This window comes from Anarrhichthys ocellatus, unplaced genomic scaffold (genome assembly GCF_004355925.1).
Source record: "Anarrhichthys ocellatus isolate YVR2014 unplaced genomic scaffold, GSC_Weel_1.0 scaffold27, whole genome shotgun sequence".
In the NCBI taxonomy this organism is placed as follows: Eukaryota; Metazoa; Chordata; class Actinopteri; order Perciformes; family Anarhichadidae; genus Anarrhichthys; species Anarrhichthys ocellatus.
Genome location: NW_022280057.1, coordinates 2,757,489 through 2,782,671, shown reverse-complemented (window position 1 = coordinate 2,782,671; position 25,183 = coordinate 2,757,489). Strand labels below are relative to the sequence as shown.

The 25,183-nt window shown below is 40.7% G+C and overlaps 1 protein-coding gene and 1 long non-coding RNA gene across 13 annotated transcripts in view; both read right to left on the bottom strand.

Moving 5' to 3' along the window:
• The window catches only part of LOC116391879 (uncharacterized), an 81,347-nt gene that overhangs the window by 10,405 nt on the left and 45,759 nt on the right, over window positions 1-25,183 (bottom strand). For 5 of the 12 annotated variants that reach the window (XR_004213285.1, XR_004213289.1, XR_004213287.1 and 2 more), the window contains one exon: window positions 7,720-11,377. This is a non-coding gene — a long non-coding RNA (uncharacterized LOC116391879). The remainder of the gene's footprint in view (window positions 1-7,719; window positions 11,378-25,183) is intronic. The other 7 variants (XR_004213288.1, XR_004213294.1, XR_004213292.1 and 4 more) reach the window with 6 other exon arrangements.
• zic6 (zic family member 6) lies at window positions 13,687-24,783 on the bottom strand. The gene is made up of 2 exons (XM_031862856.1): window positions 18,114-24,783; window positions 13,687-16,102 (listed from the first exon to the last, which is right to left on the bottom strand). Exons 1-2 carry the CDS (start codon window positions 19,069-19,071, stop codon window positions 15,480-15,482), a joined length of 1,581 nt encoding a protein of 526 aa, XP_031718716.1. The 5' UTR covers window positions 19,072-24,783; the 3' UTR covers window positions 13,687-15,479.

Below are 25,183 nucleotides of genomic sequence, written 5' to 3'. Positions count from 1 at the left end.
ATGACTTGGCCCCTGATATTTGCAGGACTATTGTCTACCAAGCAAAGCACCACCAGGAGGATACCTCCACAGGCTGGAGAGACGCATGAAAACTGATAAAGCTATACAATAACTTCAGGTACACACGTTGTTTTTATAATTAATTTGCTGTAAGCTGCAGTGAATGCAGCACAGCAAATACAGAAAGCATTTGTTTGTAACTGAATAAGGGAATAGTACGTTGTAAAAATCTGTATATTATGTTACATCATTCTGGGAAAATGCAGGAGAAATATTACAAGTAATACATCCATATTTACCATTTCTGATGGTAGCTTACATCCTCATAATAGACTTGTCCACCAAATATTACATAACCTTGTCTGAATAACTTCACCTCAGTCTATTTCCTCTTAATTTCAAGATCAAAATCCTCATTTTAATAGTGCACATGGGCAAAATCTTGTACATAACTCTGTTAAATACTCAAAGCAGTGAGACTTATGGTCTGTAGGTAGATTTGTAGACACATCGGATATGGAATCTGTCTTGTGACTAACGGCACACATGAAAACTACCATTGCCACAAAAGTGACCTTCGTGTCTGGAACGCTAAAGATTAGAATTGTGCTGTGTCGGCCTTGTGTTTTCACTACTTGAGCCAACTGGCACAGCGCTCGCGTCCTCTCTCCGGCTCACAGTCTGCCATGATGACAATGGCAACCAGCTACCGCATGGCATGCAGAAATGACAAAGCAAGCCAAGGGATACTTGGAAGATATGAAGATAATACAACACAACTGTTTAATCGCTCTGTGAAGAAAACATCGTCCTAGGCATCGCTAACCTTTTTGCATACCTAGAACATCAGCCTCTTCCTCCATGTTTAGAGTACAGTGCTTTCAATGGCTTTAAAAGAGGCAGTTTCTATAACTGGAAAGGAGAAATTAGGTTATTTGAGGATTCTAAGTTTGGATCCTCTAACCACTCAAAATGGCCTACATACAAGTGCGCCACGAGCTTATTTGCTATATGTCCTGCCTTAACCTGCTCCAGTCAGTAATAGCGTGTGTTCACGAAGCTTCAGTTGAGAAAAAAGGGCGGTGTACGAACAAGCAGACAGACAGTGATTCAACATCCATTTGTTTCACCATTAGAGGAAAAAGTCAAGGCGAACTAATCCTGCTGTTATTGTCTTCAGCTGAGGAAGAGAGTCGTCTCCTCCACCCCCTGCGAGAACACTCTGCCGCCAAAACCTGCATCAGCCGTCTAAATGCACTTTAATTGGTGTGTGAAAAGCTGCTGCATTAACTCAAAGTCCTGTAGATTTATGACTGCTGAGAACAAGTCTGTACGAATTGAATTAGTTTTTGACTGTGTTCATTTGGCTGCCACCTGCCTCTCAGTAATACAAATACTTCACTTGTTACCAACACAGATTCGTAGTGGTTCTAATTTGTTTGCCAAATCTCTGGCTACATCCAAGACTTCACTGCCAACAGGCCGCTACTCAAAATAGTTTGATTAAAAAAAACCAATATCAATCTGAAACCTATTGTCCTTTGGGTGCCCTTCTCTGCAAAGTGCAATGCTGCAATTAATAAATCATCTATGAGATACTTTATGAATAATGTAGACATATGCAGCCATCAGAAGTTTTAATATATAATAAGCATGAAAACACGTAGGAACGCTTTGAGCAGAGACGTAGGAACGCTTTGAGCAGAGCCATGAATAGTAAGTCTTGGGGCCTGATCCGATGATGGTTAAATCTCAATTTGTGGTTCATTTAGATTTGATTGATAATTGATGCTTCCATTCCGATGATCTTCAGGCCGTGAATGAGTATTGGTTTATTTGAGATAAAGAGGCGAATATTTTAAACTTTCAACAAGAGCTTTTGTTTATTGGTGTGACCAACTGTCTGTGCAGTAAAATCTACAACTCGTTTACAATGAAGAATCCACCCTGTGTTTGTTTTGTGCTGCTTCAAAGCCTTGACAGCTCTGAATGATAAGTTAGCACAGTAGCCAAGACGCGTCCCTAAACAGTTCACCTCTGTTTTGGGGATGACTGCTGCCTGAACTCTGTACCCCCACTGAGACAATAAAACGGCTGGATGACTATAGGACTAGCAGAAAGGCCGACAGTTTATAACTCAAGAGAGGCGAAGCTATACAGCCTGTGTGAAGATAAAGATTTAGTAACGGTAAGAGATTGGAATTCTCTCAGTCTGAGGTCAGACGGCCAAAGTTACCTTTTTCAATTCCCCGAGGGTGCACGAGGAGACCCTGGACTCAAGCTGGAGCCCACAGTCACATCCCTTCAGCTCTAGACAAAGGAGTTGTCGCTGTGAATCAGAGACCTCATCATTCCAGCCAATAATTGCTTACTAGGTTTGTAAATGACATGCACCGTCTTTAAGAACATTGCAGTCAGTCTCCTGCATTCACTTTGCTGCAACCTTTTACAACCCAAGGGAACTATATGGACTTGTAGGGAAGGAATAGTTCACTTAATCTATTATAAATGAACAGCTAAGCCCTCACATCGAACGGCTCTCCATAGACTATATTTAGACCCGTATAATTTGGTTCACACTCAGAGTACAGAGCATGCATATGTGAACAGGTCCTTAATTTAATTTTCTTTTAAGTCATTTTGTATTAGTCTTGAATATGTTAGACAGATTTAAAAAAAAAAGTTATTTACACCTTCAACCATGTTCTGTCCATTAATGTCAGGAAAATAAAAAACTACACAATAATAATTTAAGATCCTGATTTGTAAGAATAAGTAATTCTTACAACTTGAAGTTGCAGATTTTTGCAGTTTTTGTAGCTGCACAAGAGCTAAGTGATATTTTCACTAGATACGTGTAAGTGAAGCACAAACATCCGTGTGGACCGTTAATAGTAGCTTTAACTGCAGCATGCAATATATTCTAATATGAAAAAGAAACAAAAGCATTAAAGCCACTATTTGCATAATATTAGACTATTTGCCTTCTATCCAAACCCACTTCTACACTAAGAAAACCTTTTAGAGTCTTCTAGGATGAAAAATGTATCTAAATACAGCCATACTTTTCAATTAGCACACACATACACTGCACACATTTAACTCCTAATTTTGTTAAAAAAAAGCAACCAACAGTTGAAACCTTAGAGCAGTATTATCTTGAGAGTGACTGGTCCATAATGATATAGGAGTAGTTTAAAAGTCTTGATCTTTTCACACTAAGAAAGAACTGTTATTGGAGAGGATTTGCAGTGAGATTCCCTTTTCATTCTAACGGCATTAAAAAGCGTAAAGACTGGAAGACAGAGGAGCGGCGCTGACGTCACAGTCCAAGAGTCACCCGCCGTGTGTTCGGCGTCTCCAAGTGAAGACTTATCTGCAAAGAAGTTTGGACGGACAATGTGGGTGGACAGGGCGTGAAACTACTATCATCATCAGTTCTGAATGAAAAAAAGAAAACATATCTTCCACAAAAAAGAAGGCTCATTCCAATTCAGCTGCGTTGTTAGGACAACGAGAACCATCCCTCAGATGATTAGTTCCACTTCAAAAGAATTTACTTTCCGCAGTGGAAACGTCCCCCTTTTGTGTCCTTACACAGGGTTTTCTCAGCCCAAAAGAAGAATCGTATGTTTAGTCAGCCTGTTTATTATTCCTTCTGTTCCCACTACAATTGTATTAAATAAATAGAGTATGACTAACAAAGGCCTATTAGCCCATAAACATGTCCTGGTACACACAAAAAAGGCTAAATCACAGTCTCTGCATGAGAATTAAGTTACTCTAAATGCTGGTAAAGGCATAAACTGCACTGCTCGGGACATGGTACCAACTTAGAATGTCTTGTCACTGACATCATGAAACATGCATGTTATGTTGCACATATTTTGTCAAACTGGGGATTTGTTATGTGGCTCCATCTCAATTTTGAGAGACGCCGCGCCCCTTGCAAAACAGAGCTAGTCACCGGTGATGTATGATGTGAATGCACGGCAGTATGCAGTGTGTTTTCTGGTGCATATATTGTACAAGACGATGAATGGATTGTGCTTGTTGGATTCTCATAAGCAGCAAGGCCAGTCACGTAGATAGGAGTCCTTACATTAAAAAAAAAAAAAAAATCAGATAAACATGCTATGCACGCTTTAAATTTACTTTACAGACATTTACACGTTTTACATGTAATTCTTTAAGTTAGTCCAAAATTGACTAAAATGTATTTAAAAACCATTGTATTAATCACTCAACTCTATTTGTTACATAGACATTAATGTGATTACTACTGTGTGGTTAAAGCAGAAGATCAAAGAGAGTTACAGCGGTTAGCTTGATCGTTAACCAGACTACCTTCAGATTTCAAAGACACAATTTCAATGCAAAAGCGGCTCAGCTGAAGTTCTGCTGGTTGCTCAGATAAACAGACATATTGCCTGAATCAGGATGAAAAGTTATTTTTTTATTTTTTTGACATAGCCTGCAACTGGCAGCTGTGACATCATGGTTACTTTGATTAGACGTTTGTTGTTTTTTAATGTGAGGTGTATTTATGAAGCTGAATCCCCAAATCAGCCTGGAATACAAAGATGTCTGCAGTCCTTCGGGCAACATGCAAACAGTCTAGCAACAATAAGTAAAGCTCTACTTCTCGAACAGATGATATATTTATATAAGGACCCTTAACAATTTAAAGAAAAACGTATTCTTTTATTTATTGCTGAATCTCTCTGTCTTGTTCTTGAACAGTTCTTCAACTGCATATTCCTGGTTGATTTAAAAAAAAAAAAAAAGTGCCAAAACACTTCAATCATTTCAGTGGTCCACACTGTCTTTGATGACTGTATATTTCAATCATTTCAGTGGTCCACACTGTCTTTGATGACTGTATATTTCAGTACTTATATGGACTGGAAGCATGCCTGGTGTGGCTCAGGATCTATTTTTCCCTTCATGATCAGTGATGAGCCTCCTTGTGACCTACAGTATATTTATATGCTCAGCATAAAGAGGCCTCTTGGCACAGGACACGCCACCAGCAGCCCTTTAATGTTAGCAACTGTCCAAGCTTTGATTTCTGATCGATGAGTAAGGTTGGTGCAATAGCAGAACGACACTACTGGTCACTACTGGTCCCTTTTTCCACAACAGGAAACATATCCTTTCACACGGCAAAGCAGTCCTGCTCCCCCGACCCTCAGCAGCCACCACACCACCCGTTTGAAACTGGACAAAAGTCCCTCTCAGCTACAAATGTACAGAATAAACAGTATAGATGTAACATATATTGACTGAGCAGGATGGAGGCCAACAAGTGGGAATACAAGTGTTTTACCGTCCACAAGCCAGGATTCACTACGCCTGTAGTTTTTGTTATTTCAAAGGACTAACGCATAAAGCATATACACTCAGGGGTCACTTTATTAGGTACACACAACTCAAACTCAGTCTAATACAACAGGCCTGCTGACTTCATGACGGTTATAGTGTTTACTTGTTCAGAGGCTATGTGGTGCTGATGTGTGACGCTGCGTTATACTGGGAGGTGTTCCTCGTATTTCGAACCATCACATTGATATTAAAAAGGGCACAACTATTAGGAAGACGTCTCAGTGAAATGCAATATAATTAAACTGCACCACAAAGTCCAGTCTCGAATATGACCAGAGAGCATTGCATCGGTAAAGCTTTAAGCTCCACAATGTAATATCCATAGGCAGTATATAAACATTTAATAAGGGTCTGTATGAATAGATAATGAATGAATGACTATAGTAAAACACAGTTGCAATAATATAAAATATGTCATCAGAGCAGAAGTTATACTTGTGATCAACTATATATATATATATATATATATATATAAAATGTGCAACACCACCGTTAACTATGACCTTAGTATTAAACATGTCATTTAATTTACAAATTCGCGACGATGTCAACAAAACCTGAACATAAAGGTAAAGATATTATAGCACAGCTGTTTACTTGAATTGCAGTAGATTGTGCAGGTGTTCCGGCTAAAGTAGCCAATATAGCCTTACATTTAAGACAGAAACTATAATGGTTAAAATACTTTTATATGTTTTTCATATTCCCTAATAAATGAGGATGAGCTGACTTTGAAAAAAAAGAAATAACTTAACTCAACTGCAACTAATTGCTTCTTTCATCTATCCAATTAAAAGCAGAATTTTAATCAGAGTAGTTTATTTCTTGTTTTGATAGCTCATCACGTGCCACGGCCTTCTAATCAGCGCAGAAATGTAAGTATTGCAAATGAATTCAGCAGTGAGCCGTTATTTACAGCTATGATTTGCACCACTCTCTCCCTGCGCAGGGCCGAGCCCACAGCGACTGGGGCCTGTTCCGACAACCTCACTAAAGCACGTGTTGGCAAAGTTAGCTGCTAACTGCTAACATTTTTCAATCCATACCCACTCAGGTGTGCATGTGTGAGAGGGTGTGAGGAGGTTGTTAAAATGGTGCTGAGGATCAATAGGAAGTTGTTGTTAGTGAGAGACCTTTCAAGGGGAACATCAGTAAGGTGGCATCACAAGTTGTCATGTGTGATATTTGTGAAATGTATCTGCAGTGTTTCTACCTTCAGCGGCCTGTATAAACAGTCAGCAGCGACAGCTCAGCCTCCCCTGCATGTCCTGTGATGAAACAGCTCGGTTGCATGAGGTAATCTCACCCTTACCCAAATGAGATGGTAATGCCTTCACTCAGGGAATTCAGCAACACACAGCAGCACCTAGAAGGAGGCTGTGCAACTCAAATGGGACTAATAATAGATAACTCCGTTCTCTTAACTCGGAATCTATATTACACGCTTAAAAAAATGAGATCAACTATATGGGTCAGTGGGATTTCTGTGAGAGAAAAAAGAATGGAGCAACCAGAAGAAAATATGCTCAGCTGACAACAGATCTGAGGAATGCACGAGCTAATAAGAAAATGATTTGGGCTGAGTAACAGCTCAGAACTTTAATTAACAGAGCTGGTTTTAACTGATTGAAAGGGAATACATGTCCACACTCATGTGCATGCGAGCCTAATTATTTTCAACCCCTTGATTGTCTAAATAGGCTTTATAAATAAAAGCACAAGTGACTTGAAATGTTCAAAGGAAAATTATTTTCGAAATGGAAATGATCAAAGAGCAGTCTTTCATAACTGGTGTGATCTGTGAGCTAGAATACAGGGGGACTTCAGCTCCACGCCTGTGCGGCCTAGGTTTTACTTTGGAGGACACACACATACACACACTACTCCACCCCCAACATCTGGCTTTCTCACAATAAGAGACATTTATTAGCCTCCATCTTTGCTCAGGCTGTCCGCACATTAAACTGAACAAATAGGAAAAGAAACTCCATCAATTATCATCAATATACAGTATATGATACATGATATATGATATGAAAGATGAGAAATGGGATCATCTATAAGCATCCTGGGTGTTGGATTTACAACATGGGACAACAGTAAATCCTGTTTTATTCTGGAGATGAATAATAAAGCGTGTTTAGATAATTATGTCAGTGACTTCATGTTGCCTCTGGCATCTTATTCACATGTGTGTATTACCAACAGCCCACGCTGGTTCTTGATCCGTTTACTCTGTTTACGTTACTGGCTGGTAGCTTTGCTTTTCTTCTGTTGATAAAAGGAAGTAGATGTACATTTCAAAACACATGCAGAGAAAAGCTTGGTACTTACACTACAGCTGCACGGTAAAAAGCTGGAGAGAGGGAGTGGCTTTTTTTTTTTCCTCCAAGGCTCCTTGGCGTTATTCATGGCCCGTCAGATGTGGTTCTGAATTAAGTTAATGTACACAACATAGTTAATGATGTGTTGGATCAAGTGGTAATAATATAAGTCAAACACAGTACATGCATAGTTTTTACTGCTTGTTATGCTGGTGCTCTAAAAGTTTCAGATATTGTTATAATTCTAACAAGAATGTCACTGTCACTCTTTCTTCTCTTTCAAACACAATTTTGTCTCAGAAATCAGACCTTGTTTGGGCGCCGACCTGATATCTGTCAAAGCAGGGTGGGAATATTGTATTTGTCAAACTGAAAGGAGTTTCATTTCCCACCGAAAATGTTCTTTTTGTTGCAGATAAACATTTCTAAGACACACCCCAGTTACGCATGTGGATTGCATAATTATGTCAATTGCATAACTGAAAGAATACGATGGCACAACAGCAGAGATAATGTAGATAAAGGAGTAGAGCTGAGGATAAGCACCAATTACCTCAGCCATATCCCACTTTAATAAAGGAACTATACGAAACACTCTGCTTCTGCATAGGTGATGGTTTTTTGATCCACTGCCTCTTTCAGAAACCTGGAACACAGGATTATTCCCTGCGGACAGAAATAGATGCAGTCATTCCGCCTTGTTCTTTTTGAAAGTCATCTGTGGAAGAGCGCAAACTTCAGAGGTTTAAGTCAGCAGAGATACTGACATTGCACTAATCCTGGGACAAAAACACTGCAGCTGTTTTTGATGTTAAATGTGCTCGCGCGCACACCTACACATTGTACATCAAATTACCACATCATAGCATATGTCCAATACAAGGTTAGGCTGCCTCATTGATCACGAACAAGATGAAGGGACAGTCCTTCCCTTTGCCACTCTTAAATCCGTTACCTGGGCTGCTCAAAGCATCGCCACTGGCTAATTACTATCTCTCATGCCCCTTGTGCTCCTTTTATCCTGTGGCTAATGATAAACTATTCCCATCAATGCTTCTTTAACTTCAGAGGGACCTAAATGACACTTTGGTCTGTTTGGATGGTTTTATTGATGATTGTAAATAAATAAAGCAACAATAGGTTACCTTGCATTTCTTCCTGTTGCCTCTGTGCCATGAGAGTGCTTCTGTCTGTGTCTCGCATGCACTTTAGGGTCAACACCACACCAAATCACATTTGTCCCCTCCATTAATGTCACAGCCTTAAAGCAACATATCATCACAGTGCGGAGCTTGGTCTAACTGTAATTGAAAAGGCCCAAGGGGAATTCCTGGGTTGTGTGTGTGGGGCCCCTTAACCCCCGCCACCCTACATCCATCATTGTAGAGTTAGGCCCTGGGGTGCTCTTGTAACGCAGAAGGTTAACAGTGAGATCGCCATGCGTCCTCACTCACGGCTCTCTAAAATGTGGCCCCCGTGGGCCCCCAGGACTGCTACAGACACTAGACACCGGCTGAAAACGACATACAGCATCACGTCGAGTACATGTTCATTTGACGACTACATACCAAGGAGTGCAAGCTTGAGCACGTCAACACATCCATGTTCAGTGAATGGATGGACTTCAATAGGGATGTGATCAGAAACAGAATCCTTCCTTCAGATGTCGAGTTCACAGGCTTGATTACACAGACGCCTTGCAATGCATACTGCAACAGATAAAATTAAACACTCGCGATTACTCGCTGCTTTGAAACACCCTGGACCGTGATCAATGTGATCTCTTTTTTAAGTTCAACCTCAAACGACGGAGATTTGAGAAAACATACAAAAAAGTATTCAAATGCGGTATCTCACAACAGAACTGAATTGTTGCTAATGAAATGTGATAGTTGTGAGAGACAGCAACGATAACAGGCACTTAGGCTCTCTTTGCACTGTTTTTTTGTAAAATCTAAGGCATTGTGCTCTTTAGGCTTCGTGATCAAAGCCTTTATAACATTTTCAAACAAACTCTTCAAATGCATTCAGTAAAATGTGAATCATTAAGCAGAGGCTCTGAAAATGTAACTGATCATTTCTCATAGATCATATGCTGTAGAACAAGCAGATAGAGAAGATAAAGGCATCAATTCCTGATTCAACGTGCAGATTGAAGCATATTCATCCGGCTCTTCACATACATGAAAGCCACCAGCTGCCCTTGCCAGGGAGCGGAGGACATTAAGGCTCAGCCTGGTTGATCTCTGACGACGAGGGTCTGAAGGAGGGATTAGAAGCAAGGGGACCAAAGTTATGGTCATTCCCTTAAAAAGGATGGCACTGCATCTCATAGGCCTGGAGCTTACAGGAGTTGAAAGATCTTCAAAGGTCTGCTCACCCCACTCAACCTACTCTAACACTCAAAAAAAACCTTGGGTCTGTGAATTTTGAAAGATGTGGACTTTTAAAACACTATTTATTTTCCTTTTGCATTGCGACAGGCCACAACAAATACCCAAGGCCATAGCTGAAAACTTTTGCTCGCAGTTTGTTGTTTGTTCTTCGCATGAAATAATCATCGTCAGTCATTTGGTTACCGGCTCATAGGAGACGATTAAAGCCTCCATGATATCTCAGAAACTGGCTCATCAGAATATGTCAAAATATCTGTTATGCAAGGCATGGATAATAAATGAAAAAAAAGACATCTTTTTTAAGAACCATCCACAGGGGTAAATTGCAATGCATCAAAAGACACATATGCATTAGATATGAGGAGAGGCGGGGCCTTTCCCTCTCTCCCGCTGCATATTGGCTGCTCAGCGATGCTGAGTTTTGGCGAACTCTGCAACAATAGTCGGAGAGCTGAGTGTTCGAATGGCTTAAGTTGACAGTGGAGCGACCGTTGGGGAGAGTGAATAGGAGCCTAGTTTAATAAGCCCGGGTACAGGCTGGACTACACAGGGGGCTGGGCACCGCTGAAATCAGAAAACTGCAGTGCAGATGAAGATGAAGATGAGAAAAAAAATCTAAGACGATCAGTCTGGTTAAATCATAAGAGCACAGTGCCGGGACGCTACATTCATACTCACCATGTTATGGTTTGTAAACACATTAAACATATAATGATTGCATTGTCTTACATAAGAGCCTCGCTACTGAGGGTGTTTTAAAAGCTTATTAATTGTCAAGCTGTCAAATTAACACGGGCTTAGACATAAAACAGATTACCTTCCTAATGTTCTCAGAGAAGAAAAAAGTGACATGAGCTACACATTCACTTCACTCCACTGTTTCATCCTCTTGACATGTTCAATCTTTTCCTTTAGAATCAATCTTTCTTCATTGTAACGGTTGCCCTCAGTGTGCATTGTGAGCATCACTGATGCCAAACCCCTCAGTAGCTGCCATTCTCCAGCTGGAAAGAGAATGTGGAATTTTCTTTTCAAGCAGCAGTGCCGCTGTATCCAGTTTACCATGTGGGTTTGCAATTTTCCATAGAGAGGGGAAGGCAGATATATGAGTGAAGTTCCATGCATGTTTAGAGGAGAATCTGGCAGAGGACACCTACTTACCGTGGAACCACACTGGCAGAGATTAGGGGGCCATCATGAAGGAGCCATAGAGGGTGAAGATAGCCAGGAGCTGCGGGGATAGAGATAGATGAGACGTAGGAACAAGAGGACCTGCCAAAAAAAAGGGGAGGGGGCACAGAGGGGCGGATGAAAAGAAAGCAAGTTGGGGAGCAACAGCACCGCTGGTCTGACCTGGGGAGGATGGGGGTGAAAAGCCAGAGATCCAATTAAAATCACACGTGGTCAGTCAGAGTCAACGCTGACGCAGCCTCTCCAGTCCGAACCGAGTGCTTAAACCACACTTGGAAAAGTATGGGAGCCGCACAGCGTAAGTTACGCAAGATGTCATACATGATTATGATGATGCATAAAACCAAAGACCTGGTGTGACAAAGCAGCCCACCCTCTGGTACACAGCTGGGGCTCAACCAAAGCATGGCATAACAGAAACGCAGGGGGGGCAAGATGGCAATTCAATGAATCCCAAGGTGAAATAGGCGTATTTACATTAAATTGACGTATACTGTATACCCTGTCCAAAATGGCGCCTGTGCTTGTTGCTAGGCAGAGAGTGCGAGAGTAAAGATGGCGTCGGCAAGTGGCAAACTGCGGAGGTCTAATCAGTTGTGATTACTGGGGGGAAGGGTGTGGCAGGGTTCAATGATTACGGAATATTACCACGGCTTGGTCAGAATACACCACGGAACGCTGACGTACTGTAGTCCGAGAAATTCACCGTTAAGGTTGCTGCCTTTTGGCTTCATACACGTCCTCACACAACAAACGGAAAATCAGTTTCCCTCATTGCAAATACAGAGGCTTCTCTGAGCACAAAATGATGTTTGATTCCCTCTATTGTGTTTTCTGTGAAGAGATTTACTATTTTTAGAAACAGAGGACAAAAGGGCAGAATGTGGCAGTGCATACAATCGTTGGGGTTTAGAAGATGAGCTCTGAGATAAAATATCTTGAGCTTACTTTAAAAACATCGATACTAGAGCAGCACCAAAAGCATTTGATACAAAGTATTGATAAGGTTGCCAAACAAAAGAAAGGGATCTCATGAATTTCCGTCATCTCATCATTAAAGTACACCGATCATAGCCAACCCAGTTCACCTCAATTTACTGGAGGAAAGAAGCACTTCACAACTGAAATATTTTTACAACATCAACCACTTGAAATGATCCATCTCGGATCATATCACACTATACTTACCAGAAAATCTTCACCTCCATGGAAATTATTATCTGTATCAACCTAACTGAAACATGCAGATGGCTTTCAGAAAGAATCCTCATGGAAAGCTAACAGCGAAGATGTACTGCAGTCTAATTCAAAGGGGATTTGCAAAATGCGTCATCACAAAGATCTGACTGTCCCTAAAGATGTATCCTTACGAGTATAATGTGCAACATACATTTTTAACCAGCACACAACACACAAACAAAATCATCACAGCTTTGCGAAATCTCAAGAACAATTACTTACAGAGTAATGTTTCACTCGTAAATAGCACAGAGGATTAAAACTGTTTTGGGATTTATTAAATGTTTTTTTTTTAATATATATATATATATATATATATATAGAAAGATGAATGTTGCAACAAAAATAATACCAGCGTCTTGTGACCTATCTTGCTGGTAATTTGTCTAGCAAATATCAGCACCGTACTCGAAGTCTTCTGGACTTTCAAAGTGCCTAAAGTGTATTCATATGGTCGACACTTTGGGGAAAACATCTTCGAATACAGTCTGGAGCATTCACCCCATGTATTGTTGTGGCCATCCAGACAACTGCCCCTCCATCAAATCCTTTCACTGGAATAAAGAGCATCCTTATTACAGCCCGTTTGCTGTCAGATCACTGTAGCATGTATTTCAAAGACATGTAAAATGAATGCACTTTTGACCGGATTTCCTTTTAAACAGATTGGTGTATATATATAATGGCATCATCCGTATGTTTAATGGTATAAAATGCTGACATACATACATACATACAGGTATAAAGCTTTGCAACTGGCAGCGGAGCAGACTTTTTTTTTTTTTCATTACCTTATTTATCACAATTGTGACCCGTCTGACCTCGACAATGATCAAGCTATTGCAGTACTTTCCTGAGCGGGATGAGAAGAGACTCACTGTGTACATCCTCTTTAGCTACACAACAACATGTACTGCAACCTGGTCACTCAGTTTCCAATCACTCATCCTTTTTATGCTGTATGGCAATAATAACTCACTCCAGATGAATGTAGCTAATGGTAGACTGGATTCAAGCTCTGCCGAGAAAAAGACAGGCTTCAAAGCGAAACCTGCCCGCTTATTTCCCTAAAATAACAAGGTGTTTGTTCAAATTTACATCCCAGAAATACAATAAACAAGCAAACATGAAAAAATATTCAGCGAAACTGTGGAGTGAAGCAAACAGTTTACTATCAGCAGTGTGTGTTAACCCAACTTTTTCAACCTTTACGAATGGCAAAATGAATCAGAACAACACATACATGTCCTATATAATAGTGACATTGTGATTTTTAGCAGAGAGCCCAGAAAATATCAATTCAGACACAAAGTGAGGAGCTTCAAATTATTTGAACGCATTAGCCTTGATAGAGTAAACAAGTTTTATCTTTGAATAGAATAATGATCGTGGTAATAATGGAGTTTTTATTCATTTGGAAAATACAATATTTTGAGGCTACATGCGTCATAATTGTGTTGGCAACTTGCTTACTTTCGAGGAGAGACGTTTTGCAGTGCGTGCGCACGCGACTGTGTGCGTGTGCTTGAGTGAGTGACAGATAGACAGCGACAGAAATCGAATGAAAATACAAAAAATTGATTAATAGGATCTGAAATCAGCTAAATTGTCTTGAAGTGGAGGCTAAGGGCACGAGAGAACGCGCCTTATTGAAAGACAGAATGCGCGTGACCTTGAGGCAAATACACCTGTATCCCACAAAACGCTCATGACGCAGTTAAGGAAACTAAAATCTGATTGAAAAACTGAGCGCTGTTTGGTTGAGAGGGCCGTTTGATATTTGTTGTTCGGTGTGACCATCACATTTTCTTTTTTGCCAGATTCGAGTAATAACAATAATCAAAAAAATGTTATGTTACTGTTCACTATGGCCTATAGAAGATATACCTCAGTCAAACCAGTTTAATACCTTTGTGTTAAAGGCCTGACCAGTTCATGACATCTAGAACATAAAATAAAAGCTCTGCACGTGAGAGTTTCCGCCGTATCCATTATTGCACAAAATTGCAAACCTGCAAATATGGCGTGGGCTATTAAAAATGATATAATTAGAAATACAATTTTTAAAAATCTAATGAAAATGCATTGATTGGGTTTAACCACACACGCCTGATCAAAGAGAATATAGACACTTTAATAAAATATAGAATACATAATTAATTATACAGTAGGCTTATGTACAGTAGAACTGTATGCTAATTAAACGTTTTCATAATATCACGAACACTGGTTTGAGCTCACACTGGTCTTACTTTGCACAGAAATGTGAAATATACATAATACCAACAAGAATACGAAGGTGTTATGAAAAGGGGGCGAATATGAAACTTAATCAAGGGGAGAGAAAAAAACCCGAGCCTCGCAGTATTTTAATTACAGGCAAATCATGCTTCAGGCCCATCAGGCGGGCTTGTTCGGTCTTCAAACTTAACTTGAGAAGAGATTTCTCTAAAATGTCTTTGTATAGGCTACATATAGACATGAATGTTTCTACCTTCCGACATACATTACATCTAGTTTACATTCAACAAAGACCCCTACACTTAGGGCTACATTCAGCAAGACGTCTCCTACATTTACTTTACAGTAAGTTCAGAGGACTCAACACGCAGATTTCCATAAAAGCCTTTGTCATTTTTTTGTCTCACTTAAGATAGATATCTTTAATAATTACGCAACACAGCGAACAATTAGCCATATACACTTTGTAAAAGTCCCTAGAACCCACCGTGGGGTTCATGTGGCTATGGGCTGTAAGCCAAACCCAAACCAAACAAATAAAGCTCGACACATTTCGCAATTTCAATAGGCTATGACTCGACGTGTGTGTCACAAAATATTTGATACAACATCCACAAAAAATACACAGAGTAGTAGAGATACAGCTGTACGTGTTTGGGCTATAACATGGACAAATATGGGCCGCACGTGTCCCAACAGGAACTCAAAGAGACGGGATGTTGTTGCATTGCTTTGGGAACGAGTCCACGCCGCTGTGGCATGTGTACCATCCATTGACAATACTTTTCTGAAAGGGAGAAGTAGAGGGGAAAGTCCTTGAGCTCTGGGCAAACGTGTGACCTGTCTGGCCGCAGGGGTACTGGGAGGACTGGGACCTGTAGCTGCCTCTCTGTAGCAACAAAGGGTCCAGGAGGGGCTGCGACCTGTGTGTGGAGTAGTCCAAACTGCTGTCAAACGTGTGATGGAAACGTGACCTCGGGGTCGACTCGTCTCGACTCTCCGGGGACAGGGGGATATCTTGAGTCGACGGCGGCGGGTGGGGAGGGCTGATGTGGGCTCCGTCCGGGACTCGGGTTGACCTGTCCTCCGCGATGTGACACGCGTCGCCGGGACGCGCGTCCTCGCTTTTGACGTCGTGGGCCCTGCTGCAGTGGAGCTTCATGTGCTTTCGCAGGGAGCTTGGGTGGGTGTAACACTTGTCGCAGCCACTGACCTTGCACGTGTAGGGTTTGTCGCTGGAGTGCACGTGAGAATGCTTCTTTCTGTCGCTGCTGTTCGCGAACCTCCGGTTGCAGCCGTCGAACTCACATTTAAACGGTTTTTCACCTAAACGTTCAAAAAGAGAAATGACGGCGAGTTACGAAAATACTTACAGGCCCCGTGCACGCTCTCTCTCTCTCTCTCTCTCTCTCTCTCTCTCTCTCTCTCTCTCTCTCTCTCTCTGGCCTTATATGCTAATACTGATTAGCCTACGTGAGTTCAGTGCCCTCCATCCCACCACATTATATGAAAAAAGTGAGCTTGCAAAACAAAACAAATGCACATCCGGGCATCACACTGAAATGACTGGAATCTAAATCATCAGCTTTGAACATGCGACTCTGGCAAACACAGAGCCGCTTTTCCCCTGGCCTTGCCTTGCTTTTTAAATGCCACATCTTTATAGTAAATTGTTACTAATGTGCAAAAACTAGGACTGCTTTGAGTCATGAAATCACTGACTTCAAACTACTTGCTTGGAAACTGGCGCAGGCCTGTTTGCAACAAGTGAGGCAGTGTGCGGACTAAATCAGCCATCAGGCTGCAGTTAAACATGCATTAGATTATGATAAACCTGCGACAGCAAATGCAAAGATTTGTTTAAATGGAGTTATTATCATAGAATGAATTATGGCTATCAAGATGCTAATTGATCTCCTCGCACAAAATTGCCTACAGCTGCGCACTGTCTCCCCTGCTCACGCGCTGATATAGCGGACAATCAGGAAGAGCTGGACTCATAAATACAACTGTCATAGTTTCTCCTAAATCTTCATTTTGCAGGCCTGAGTGTTAATGGGCGTCTATATTTCGGAATTTCAAAGAAATGTTCATATATTTTTCTGCCATAAATTGTCTAATTAGCAACACTACGCATGTGCAGTAATAAGAAATGCCATTAAGCGTCACCTTTCCTGTCTATTGTCTTTGCTTTCATTAGTAAAACAATGGAACACCAGAAGTAAAAGGGGTCGCCTAATAAATATGTTTTATCTCCAGCCTCCCTCTTTCTCTGAAGACCATTCACTTTATTCGTTAATTATATTTTCAATTGAAATGCCTGCATTTCATGATTACACCTTGTGAGATCCCGGTCATGCAATCCCTGAAGTGTGTGTGAAAGATAAGAATAAAATAAGATTGCACAGTAAATCCTTTTTGCAGACGATAGTAGTGTGCTCAAATGGGGCATAAAAGGAAAGACCCAAGAAAGTCAGTTCTAAAATTAAATGCATCTTATGATATAATTTTGGTGGCCAGTAACAGGCCTATCAAAGTGATGGAAATGAAACGAGGATAAGGAGACGTGACTCATTTTGTTTCAATTTATAATCATTTCATTTTGCTGACTGAGGTCATGCGTTTGCTCACGTTTTTATTTCCTACTACATCACAGTGTGATGTGCTCTGCTAGTGTTCCTGAGCACAGGAGAGGATGAGTCCCTGGGAGGCAGAGACAGCGTAACGGCTACGTCACAACGCTCCGGTGTCCCGGCATTTATTTAATAATTTCACTGAATGAAGTGGGAGAGGCACCCTAACCACTAGGCCTGCAGACACTCCTTTGTAACTGCCTTACTGCTACTCCTCTGTGGTGCCTGTATGGAGCCTGAACATGCTTTTCTGCTGCAGATCACGCAGACAATAACAGAGACGGCAAGAGGCAGCGAGAGAAGCTTTGCGTAACAATATTTTTATAACAATGATGGCCTAAATAACACAGCACAGTGTAGTAATAACAAAAAACAATGTGTATGTATTATTATTATTAATAATAATAATAATAATAATAATAATAATAATAATAAGAAGAAGAAGGATTATAACAGTAATAATGTGACAGAATTGGCAAACTTCCCTAATTCGTGAAATAATGAAAAATAAATATGTTGACACAGATAGACACAGCAAAACTCATAAATATTAATTAAATAGTTTGTGTTGAAAGTTGAAAAAACGAACCACATTTTTTTTCAAACGTCACTTGCCAAAATGTACAATTATGACTATCATCATTATTATTATGATAATAATCATCATGATCAAATGACGTGCTTTAGTATGATTATGAACTAACCTGTGTGAGTCCTCTTGTGGATTTTAAGATTCTCTGATCGTGCAAAAACTTTCTCACAGCCGTGAAAGGGGCAGGGAAAGGGCTTTTCCCCTGTGTGGACTCTGACGTGGTTCACCAGCTTGTATTTGGCTTTGAAAGGCTTCCTGTCCCTCGCACAATTCTCCCACTGACAGACATACTCAGAGTGATCTGGTCCTCCGACGTGCTCCACTGTCAAATGGGCGACAAGTTCATACATGGTCCCGAAGGCTCTGGAGCAGGACAGCTTCCCAGCCCCCTCTTGGCCGTCAGTCCACTTGCACACCAGCTCGTGCTTCACCATTTGCTTAGAGCACCTGAGGAAAGCGTCGCCTCCTCCACGTTGAATTGCCATGTTGAGGGGTTTGTACAGACCCAGGAACTGTGAGACAAGCTGCTGTCTGTTTCCCTTGGGGCTGATAGTTTGGCCATAGTGGTGAGTCCGGCTGAGGAGGTCGCCAGGTAGACCCAGCATCATCTGGCTGCCGAAATCTCGAGATGCGTCGGTGGAGGTGTGGGCCTGCTCCTGATAACTGGAGAAAAAAGCATGGCTTCTGTTGTCTCTGTAGCCATGGAAGTCACGATACCTTCCAATCCCGCCATGTTGGTTCGCTCTTGATGCCAGTTGATCAGTGACGGGTGGCATACCGGCTCCAGAAAGATTGGCTCCAATGAGAATGCCCCTAGGGCTGTGCTCTAACCGGTGGCTGTGGTATCCAGAGTCTGAAAAATTGGGAACCGAATGGTCAACATATGCACTGGACCTCGTCTCGGGGTAGTCTCGCAAATTGTGCGCAGGGCAGAGTTTTAAGGAACTGCCAGTGGGGAGTCCCATGTGCTCTCCTGCCAAAGGTGGCAGCACCATGCTGGGTTCAGTATTGCTCTCCCCGGGGTTGACGCAAGAGAGAGGGCAGCCACTAAACCTCGAAAGGCTTGTCATGTTTTGTTGTGAGTTTTGGCTATGAGTTTGCAAAATCAACCAATTCGGCACTCAGGATACACCTAGAAGTTCCCTCTCCATGTCCCTTGTCTGTGTATCATCTGCATGTGAAATTCTTGGCCGTGAACTTCGCAGAAGTAGGAACCAGACTCAGTTTCGTTAAAGTTGGTGCGAGTCCCATGCCGTTCACTTTGCCCTCTTGATTTGTGGCAATAACCGTGGTAGTAAAAAATGCTTCGAAACAGGCCATGGTGCAATATAAAAGCACAGCAGGCAAACCTGCTTTTAAAAAGGGAGCTTTGGGATTGGTTGGAATGCGCCGTGATTGACAGGCGCTGGGTTTGTTTTAAAAGGGACACGCAGGCGTTCGCCGCACGACTCCGTTTTCAAATATCGCAGAGAAAATGCTTTGAAATGTGCCGCGATACTTGCAAATGTTGCTGCCTCTTTAACTCCAGCGCGCACTCTCGTGAGACCCCCTTCTCCAAATCTCTACATATGATAAATATGAAGCGTAATGTGTAATACTGATCATCTGATGGAAGTCATGCAATTAAATGCAGACATGGGCGAAACATAAGACTATCACAGTCCATCTACCGTCTTTTATGTCGCTGGAATGAATAGTGCCAAAGCAAATGTCCAACGCTCTGCCCTGCAAGCATAATAGAGACTGGCCATAGCGTGTCCAGGCCAATTATTGTCAAGACTTTCATTTTGAGTGGAGATTGAGAACAGTGAGAAACACGCATTTAAAAAAAAATAAATAAAAAAAATTTGAAATTATTCAAAATACTAATCCTGCCGTCATTGCCCTGTATGAACACATTTAGCAGTTTTATTTTTTCCTGAAATGTAATATATAGTTCTGAGCTCTCATGGAGGTAAAAAATACTTTTGAGTTACACGTTTATGTGTGTATTTTTTTATATGGGCACAAAACTACTTGTCCTCATTACCAAAGAAAAATAAAACTTTGATAAAGCAACAAGTTGTTCATCGTGTCAGCAGACCACCAACATATCATGATCTTCTTACAGGAAGAAAGTTATTTCAGATTCTAGTAGTTCACTGGGGAATACTTCAGAGCAGGATGTACCGTTTTACATTTGAGCCCAACGTGAACCATTTCCACACATGCACCCTTTTATATTAAGCTTTAATAAATTAATAATCATCTACAGTGCACCATGCGTCTTGCAGGCTCGCACGTGTAAAATTGGTTATGTAAAAATGTAAATGATGAAAGGTGACAAACAGCAGTGGATAGGCTCTGTTCCTGGGAAACTGATAAACTTTCTTACTTAGGGGTGCTGTGAGGACAGCAGCTCCAAGCTCCCCACGCTCCTCTGGTGCAGCACAGATTTCTGCACGTCTTCCTCAGTTCGACGTTGCTCTGATTCTATCAGCGCACTTTCTTCAAGACCACTTTATAGCCAAATTATTTTATCTGTTGCTTTTATTTAAATGATATACGACGTGGCGTTGGCTCCGGACTGCAGTTTCATAGGTGTAAGGTGGAAAGCCCTTCATTATTTCTAAAGACTGCAGCTGGCAGAATTTTCAACATTTTCTTAAAATAAAAAAGAAAAAAAAAAAAGAAATCCTTTGCCACATTGTTATGCTGACGTCACCTGCAGTGGATCCTAGGCAGAGACAAAGCAAGGGACCCACTTGACATTAAGTGCCGCAAAATAGTAGACATGCCCGGAACTGGCCTAATTCCGTCATGATTGTAATGGACGCTCATGTTTGTCAACCTTTAACCCGATGCTTTTCCTAAAATGATTGAGGGTTGAAGGCCAACAAACCGAAAGTTTCCAACCTGTCATTCAGAAAGCAGAAAGGAAGCCCCAAATCATTCCAGCTCTTCATTTACAACAAGAATGTAAAACAAGAAATGGACTATTTCTTTTATGATATAATATTCAGGCTCACCTTTTCAATAACAGTCAGTGCTATCTGCCTCCATATAGCAGCAGCTTATACTGTAATATTTCTATAAAGGACTAAGAATATTTTAATTCCCCTTAATGTGCATGACTTAATTAGAATTTAGCCTATTAATCATAGTAAATAGCCCATTCATTTTACTGCAATACTGTATGGAATTCTAAAAAGTATCTAATTGTTAAATGTATATGTTCAGAACATACCTTGAAACAAAAAAATGTATTTCATAGGATAAATGTTGGAGTCGTATACGGTTAGCTTCACAGCAATAAACAATACAATTATAATGGTAATGGCCAAGACGTGCAAACATATATGTATTACCTAGTTGAGGACTTTGTCATGTTACTATTACGTCTTTACAGTAGACTATTATTAGTTTCATGTGATAAAATACTCCAAATCCATGAAAATGTTGCTTTTTAAATTTAGAAACTACACAGGGATCTCAAGTTTAAATATCTACATTGTAACTGTAAATTGTAGCATTTTGACATCTGCAATCCCTCCCAACCCTCCAGCTTCATGAGTGCGGCCATTTATGTTGGTTGCTTGACAGGCCGGACAAAATCCTAGTGACTGTTGCACACAAAATATCACTCCCAACTATCAAAACACACATGTCAGGGAATACTCCTTACATCCATGAGATCCCAGTCAATCTCAGTACAGTGAATGTGGAACAAATGAATGACAAAGGGTGAAATACAGACATGAAATTAAACAGAAAACAAATGGAAGACCAGAGTCACACGACATGGTAAAGACTGGACTGAAGGTTGAGCTAATTTCATTTCTTGAGAAGAAATCTTTAGTATAACATGCATTTCCTGAATGTTCATTGTATTTCATTCTACCTCTTAAATGAATAAATGCATTTCTAGAAAAAATTAAGAATATCGGACATCGCCTTTTTGCAAAAACTTTTTGCAAAAAGGCGATAAACATAATAATCTGTTCCCAGTGAGAATAAGAATCACCAGTAATGTCAATGTAAGACAAGATATGGCAAATAAATAAAGGGAGGATAGGGAGCATGCAATTATTTCAAGTATCCAAATTTGTGTGTGTGACGGACACAAAGTTAATATGTTCATAAATGTGGTACAACCAGGAATGCCTTAATGTGTGTGTGTTTATGCATGTGTGTGTACGTTTAAACAACTGCATGCATCAGTGTGGAGTAGTGCTGAGACATAATTGATGAGGGAAGGCGGTGCACAGTCTTACCATGACTTTATGAAATTTAGATGAATTAACAGGTTTGGGATCAGTCCATTTGCAGACAGATGCTCCAGTAAATCACAGCAAGAAGTCAATTAGGCCTCTCCTTCAGCCATATGAAGGCAAACACTAGCACTGTAGCAGTCACTCAAGACCCAACTGACCATATAATGTATGACGTATAGATGGCGATCCGTGCTGTTATTCTTGTACTGTATTGCAAGTACTGTACAAACCTTATACTTATAATAAACAATATGAAGAAAATATGGAGTAACAAAACGTTTGTTTCTCCTATGACAAGCAAAAAGTAATCACACACACAGCACAAAAATATGCCCGATAGCGTTGCAACACAGTCAGGCATTACATTGTGAAATTCCAAATTACAAGACACTTAAATTGTCATTCGTCATGTACAGCTCTATCTATGGTGGCAAATTCATTGTCATTATCAGCTGCTACACTTGTACAGAAATCTAAAATAACAGTTGATTATAGGCAACAACATACAACGTATACTACTTTGTTTCGTGAAAACATTAAGCATTCAAGGGGATGCAAATGAAGCATGCAAAAACAGTATTCTCACTGAAACAAATGTAAGCCACGATGTATTTTCTTCTGAGAATGTATAAAATCTACTGGATTATGCTATGAATGTAGACCAGAACCTGAGCCTTTATACTGTTAGGGGCTCTGCAGAATGTAGGAGGGCAGAGAAAAGTGTCATGGAGGATGTATTATTTATTTATTAATTTATTTTTTTATTTATTTTTTTAAATCGAGGAGTTGGCACATTAAACCAAAGCAAAAACCTGCAAGATCCTGCAGCACAATGTCTATTGAAGCGAAACAGTGAATCACAATGTCATTCATTTAACTGTGCCGTTGGGAAACTTTGACCATTTTCTGCCTCTTTAAAAAGGGAGTACGGAAAACACATTTGCATACAGTGGTATATGATAAATGTAAGTACTGCATGGGCTTTGGTTTTGCCATTGTTTTTGGAAGATGAAGATTTCACTTTTTCCGGTCACTATTGAGTTAACTTCAAGTCCACAAACTCTTCTATAGCACAAGCGGCCTGCAGCCAAGCAGGCTACAGGCCAGACTGCATGGACTGAAAAAAAAATTAAAAAACTAAACATTGCAGTCAGAAAATATCCAGAAGATTGGGCTGCCATAGGCACATTTCTTTATATTAGAATTATAGTGATCATGCATCTACGTTATTTATACATGTATGCACTATAACCTTTACTGAATATATCGAGGTAGAAATAAATGTATAAATGTGAGTTGTTTACCATTTAGGCTGATGGTTATGTTCTGCTCTTTTCCAACAGCATGGGCCTACTGTCTAAGAGGTATGCACACTACAATGTTGTGATATTTTAAGGTAACGCGCATGCCCAGTTAGAAGACGATTATGTTATAACCAATGGGCTATCCCAACGCCCAATGAGGTAATCCCAGCAGAGATAACTAAATCATCAAATTATTCATAGTGCTGCAGAATAGCGTGCTATAATATAGCACGTTGCATTACGCCCACGTTTGAATGATCGTTAAAGATTTTACACTGCGTCGGACATTTGAGCCAAACAAAACACGGGCCTAGTCATAGATGCAAAGTCATTTAACACAAAAAAAAAAAATGTAATTAACATATTTAAAGGTTAAAATAAATATGTAAAATCGTGTGGTTGCAAAACTAGAAAATATAGCAGTATACATTTTACCAAAATGTAATTAAATAGATAAGTCAAAAATAGAGGTGAAATGTGAAGGGCGGCATGCCCGAGGACCGGTGTAAAATATTCTGGTAAAAAAAATGTCTGGTGTGAGACAAACTGTTAAGAAATGTGCAGCTCTATAAAAAGGCCTATGAAGCTGTCTTTCCCCTCTTCTTCTATTGTCCAGTACAAATAGTAGGCCCATTAATGGGCCAACGCAGTCTGCTCCTTTCAGGCAGGAAGAGGTATATTTTATTTTTCAAACAGGAAGTTTTAATTGAAAAAATATGAACCAATATTCTTGCAATCCCGACTCAGATGTGTCTTGATGCTGGTGAAATACATGTTTAGAAAGGGCGTTTTTGAAGCCCCAAATCACCACATCCCTTATTTGTAGAATTAATTAAATAATACAATATGCACTAAATACCAGTATACCAGAAACGATCTGCAGTAGTTTTGAATTCAACTCTCAAGCAACAGTTGCTTTACGTTAGGCCTAGTCGATGACAGCTCCCCTTTTTTTCTCAGCAAGAGCCGTGCCGACGCTGCTTTTCTGTCCCACACAAACATTTGTGACTCATCTAAACCATGTTACTTGTGATAATGTGGCTGCAAATACACGGCGCATAACCTTAAGTGGCGTATGGGCCTTCACGTTTCAACAAGCCAATAAAATATGGAGGGAATACAGGAAAACTTAACAGGCTGCTTGTCACTTGTGAAAGTTTACAAAGGTCGCCATAAATCCTACAAGACTGCAGTAGGCAAACTCGGTTAACTGTGTGTGTGTGTGTGTGTGTGTAGGCACCGTGGTCTCGTGTGTGTGTGTGTGTGTGTGTGCTCGTGGTAGTACACTGCGTGTGTGTGTGTTCGTGCACGCGCATGCTGTGTGCGGTGAGAGAATATGAGTGTGTGAGAGTGAAGGGAGGAGTAAACTGTGAGAGGCTATGCCTTCGTGGTGAGAGAGAGAGGGAGAGAGGGAAAGAGAGAGAGGCAGACAAACAGAGGGAGGGGGGGAGAAGGGGAGAGCGAGAGAGCAGTTTACGGAGGAAAAGGAGATGAAGTGAATCTCATTCGTCGTTTTGCTTCAAGATAAGTTGTCGAGGTTATGTACAAAAAGCGCAAGTGTTAATGCGAAATAAACTAATGTGCCATAAAAACCAGAGGTATGTGTCCTTGCGACATTTACATTA

Coding starts and splice junctions, on each gene's coding strand:
- zic6 (XM_031862856.1), bottom strand. CDS start 19,071: ATGACAAGCCTTTCGAGGTTTAGTGGCTGCCCTCTCTCTTGCGTCAAC. Junction 16,103..18,113: donor CCACAAGAGGACTCACACAG/GTTAGTTCATAA, acceptor TTGAACGTTTAG/GTGAAAAACCGTTTAAATGT.